This window comes from Myotis davidii, unplaced genomic scaffold (genome assembly GCF_000327345.1).
Source record: "Myotis davidii unplaced genomic scaffold, ASM32734v1 scaffold199, whole genome shotgun sequence".
Lineage (NCBI taxonomy): Eukaryota > Metazoa > Chordata > Mammalia > Chiroptera > Vespertilionidae > Myotis > Myotis davidii.
The window spans coordinates 1,757,656-1,762,074 of NW_006290680.1; the positions used below are offsets into that span (position 1 = coordinate 1,757,656).

Here is a 4,419-nt window from a genome sequence, read left to right on the forward strand (position 1 = left end):
CGCCAGCCCCCCCGCCCCGCTCCGAGCTGACGCGCGAGGGGCCGCCCGCAAGGAAGAGGTTAAGCAGGGGCGCCGGCCCTCACGCCCTGGGAGGCCCCCCACGCTCACCCATCCACATGCACCGGAGAGAAGCAGAGCCAAACCCCTGGGCTGGCCTGGGTGCGGGGCTCTCGGGAGCCGCCCACCATCCGCCCGACACATTGGTCCTTAAAACCCATTGTGCACCTGGGACCGCCTTGGTCCAGGGCTGCGGAGCTGAGATGACCGTGTTTTGCGCCCGCCAGCAACACGTCCTCAGCCACCGCCTTGGAATAGGCCCCGGACCTTCCTCGTGGGCTAGCTCTGCCTCCAGGCACCCGTCACTGTCCGGAGGTGCCCGGGACACCTGATAACTCTGCGATGGCCTCCCCGGCATGTTGACTCCTCCTCGCTAAGCCTCTGCAAACTCACCGGATGGCTGTCCCTCTGGTTCCCTGGTGGGGTCCGTGTATCTGTCTCCCTTAGCCAAGGAGCTCCGCTTCTTTTGGTGCATCTGAAGCTCGTGGCTAGCTGTACCGGCACCGGCTCGTGGTGAGCGTCTGGTCAAAGAAAACCTTCGGTGTTTCTCACAGAGCTGCTGTTGAGCCAGGCTTCCTCCATATTTCCCTTGTGAAGTTGACTCTTGGAACCCCAGCGTTAGCCTTTGTAGTCATCCTCCTTCAACATCATCTTGTTGATATTTTAACCCACACAGAGCGTGCTGGATCCTGCTTCTGTCATCCAACGGAGTGGCACTTCTTCCTGACTTTGTCTATCCACACAGGTGACCACATCCTCTGTGTCTGTAACAAGTGGCTGGTAGGTAGGCAGTAGGCAAGGGACTCTGAAGCACACCTGGAGAGGCCTCGCTCCAACCTGACTTTGGGATGCAACCCACACCCTCCAGCTAAAGCAATGATATCAAGGGGCCCAGAATGGGGCAACTCTGAAACACATCCATGCTTATGCCCTCTTCCAGCCTTCCGGGCATGTGGGACTATCTCCTGGGCTTGGGAATGGAAACACAGAGGCCAAGGGGACCCAGCTTCACAGTGGGAGCTGCATTAACGTCTCTAGGACTGCCATAACAAATTACCACACACTTTGTGGCTTAACACAACAGAAATCTACTCTCCGCTAGTCCTGGAGACTAGAAATCTGAAATCAAGGCGTCAGCAGGGCCATACTGGTTCCAGAGGCTCAAAGGAAGGACCCTGCCTTTCCTCTTCCAGTATCTGGGCCCCCTGGCAATCCTCGGCAGTCTTTGGCTTGTAGCCCATCACTCCAGCGTCTGCGTCTGTCTTCCCATGGCCTTCTCCCCGGGTCTCCACGGGGCCCTCCTCCCATGGCCTTTTCTCTGTGTGTGCCTGTGTCCTCTCTTCTTATAAGGACCCCAGCCATAGAAGTCAGGGCCCAGGCTAACCCAGTATGACCTAATCTGAAGTCATTGCACTGCAAAGACGCTATTTCCACATAAGGCCACATTGTAAGGGTCTAGGTGGACATAACTTTTGGGGGCGCAGACATGATTCAACCCACAGGATCCCTGCGGGGTGGTGAGAGGACAAGTCATGTCCTTCTGTGGCCATTGCTCTGCGGGAATTATGGGGAAGCTGAGGAAGAGAATTCGCCAGGAGAGTGGGGCAGAGTCGAGAGACAGTGGCCATCTGGCGACTGCCTTCCCCTGCCTGCTTCCGGTGACCCACTCCACTCTAGCTAGCTTGAACGGGCTTCTGATCCCGGCAACCAAATGATGCCCGGCTAAGACAGTCTTTCATCCCCCACCGCAAATCCACCGAATGTGTTATTTTAATCTCCGGCCTTTAACAGAGATGTTATGAGCCGTTTTGCTGAGGGCAGGATACAGTGTCCATAGCACGCGCTCGATCTGTAACCGCTGAATTTCCCCTTCGTGGAAAGGGGGAGGCATCTGAGGGAGATGAACGGGCCCTGCCCCTCACCCTCGGCTGGGCTCAGACTGCCTGGCAGCACACTGCCCTGCGGCTCTGGAAGAAACCCCCTCCCAGTCCCAGGAACTGTGATCCTTTTCCAAGGGGTCCCGCCCCTTCCTCTCACTCCTCTCCCCAGCCCAGATGTGGGGCCCACGACTCACAGGGAGGAGGCTAGATCCTGTCTGAGCTTGGAAAAATCCACATAACAAGGGGCTGAAAGGACAGCCGGGCCCTGCTTCCCTTTCCCAGGTGGCAGACATCAAACCGTGTTTAATTAGAACAGTCTCTTTCATTAGGACGGTCTCAGGAGCCAGCACTGGGGCCCCTTCCCAGTGGGCGTGGAGGACGTGGGTGGGGGAGATGCTCAGGGTCTCGGCTGGATCCAGGTAGAGGCCGGGGTCTCCCCCGCAGACGATGAGGCCACTTTGCATGTGCCAGACAGGAAACCGAGGCAGGGCCAGAGGCAGAGGCGGGAGGCAGACTTGCCCTTCCCCTTGGCTCAGACTGGAGTTTCCACACCTGAATGGAGGCAGCTGAGGGGCCATGCGCAGGGTCACACTATCTGTTCATGGGGACACGCACGGCCATATCCAGACACATTCGGTCCACCTCACACCAATTCCCTAAACACACACGCAGAAGCATACTTTCCCAGTCTCCACTAGCTCCTTAGGGACACATGTGCCACCTCTCTCTTCAGGAGGGACAGGATGCCATCGGACGACAAGATAACCCTGGGCAGGGAGCATAAAGTCTTGTGTTTGGGGTCCGTCAGTAAGTGGCACCATGGGGGGCATGTGTAGGAGCCTCTGCCAGACCCTGCAGTGTCCTTCCTCCATGGGCTCTCGGGGCAGAAGGAAAGAGCTGGCTCCTGGGACAGAGAGGCAGGTTTGTATGGTGGTGACCCACTCACCTGGGATACCCTTCCAGGCCTCCGAGTACTTCCCAGAATGCCAGGCTCCTCTCCCTCTCCAGGCTCCTCCCACCTCACAGGTTGTTCTCCGCATTTTATGGAGGCCCACCACATAAAGTCAGTGAGAGCATCACAGAGTTTTATGGAAAGCAGGTCCCCTAAAAGAGACAGAAGTAGAAAGCGCCGACCCTGCTAGCTTCCTGGCACAAGCCTTTCCCTCCACAGATGAGCCCCGGAGTGGGAGAAATTCACCTACGCCGGAGTCAACTGGTGGTGCACCCATCCTAGGATACAGGCTCCGGCTCCACCCCACCCAAAAAAAGCCACCTGCAGAAGTTCTGTGCAGCCAGCTCTGCCCAGCTCCCTCTTTCCTCAACATAAACATCAGCACACTCAAAGCCCAGTCGGCATTTTGATTACAGTCCCACGGCTTCAAAGAATGTTACAGTTAAATCCACACGCTGGCTTCTCCAGGACCCTGGGGTGTGTAGATGTGCAGCCCCAAGGTGAGGGCCTGGGAGAGAGTCCAGAAATCATGGACACTGGACTCTGTAAAGCCAGGATGGACTGCCACTGAGTTAGAGCTGCTTAGAAGGAACTTAAAAAAATTGTGCAGTGCTGGTGGACCCTCAATGTGGACACATGCAAACCAGATGCCATCATTATGCAAACGATATGCAAAATATATGTATGGGCCTCCCAACTTTCCCAAATGCCAGATGTGGCCCTTGGGGACCCCGAATTTAGCTGAGCCCTATTGTGGGGAACAGAGATGACCTTGGACTCGTCAGTCTCTTATGGTGGGCAGAAGGGGCTTAGCTCTGAGGCTGTTCATGCACTGGGGGAAGGACAAGGAGCCAATTGGACCTGGGTTTGAATCCCAGCTCCTCCACTTGCAAGTTGCATGAGCTTTACGGAGTCATGTCACTGCTCTGAGCCTCTGTCTTCCCATCTTTAAAATGGTTACTATGAGGACTAAATGAGAACATTGGCTAAAGCGGCCATCTGCAGGGTCGGGCACTAAGAGACACTGATGAGGAGGCAGGGCTCAGAGTGCTTCTCTGAGAGGTGGACGTCTGGGCTTCTTTCCACTCGCTGAAGTGGTGGCTGCCGCGGGCAGGACCCTCTCCAGGGGCAGCCGCGTGGCTGTGGGCTCGGGAAGGTCAGTGCTGATGGACCAAGTATCCACCTGCTCCTCGTTTATTCAGAAATCTACCAAAGCCCTACTCGCCAGAGGTGGGTGGGTGCCCGTTGGTGCCCTGACAGACCCCATTGTACCCGACAGTGCACCCGCTACCCCTCTGCAGGAGTGGTGACTGCTGATGCTCACAGCTACCCCTCCTGTGACTGCCCTCAGATATGAGAGCCGCCTCCCTTGGGAAGTTACACACCCTCCCACCCACAGCCAACGACTGGCCGAGACACGATACAAAAGACTGGCCTCTTCGCTGCAAGGGTTTATGTTCCAGGCACCTCAGATCAGGCCACATCTAGGCTCCCCCTGAAACCGCATTCTTGACCTGCATGTGACACTCA

At 56.7% G+C, this 4,419-nt stretch overlaps 1 protein-coding gene across 1 annotated transcript in view; it reads right to left on the reverse strand.

Moving 5' to 3' along the window:
• Positions 1-415, reverse strand: part of EMILIN3 (elastin microfibril interfacer 3) — a 5,974-nt gene extending 5,559 nt beyond the window's left edge. Inside the window, exon 1 of the mRNA XM_015563944.1 lies at positions 186-415. Within this exon, the coding sequence (XP_015419430.1) occupies positions 186-415 (230 nt within the window). The remainder of the gene's footprint in view (positions 1-185) is intronic.
• Between the last annotated feature and the right edge of the window lie 4,004 nt (positions 416-4,419).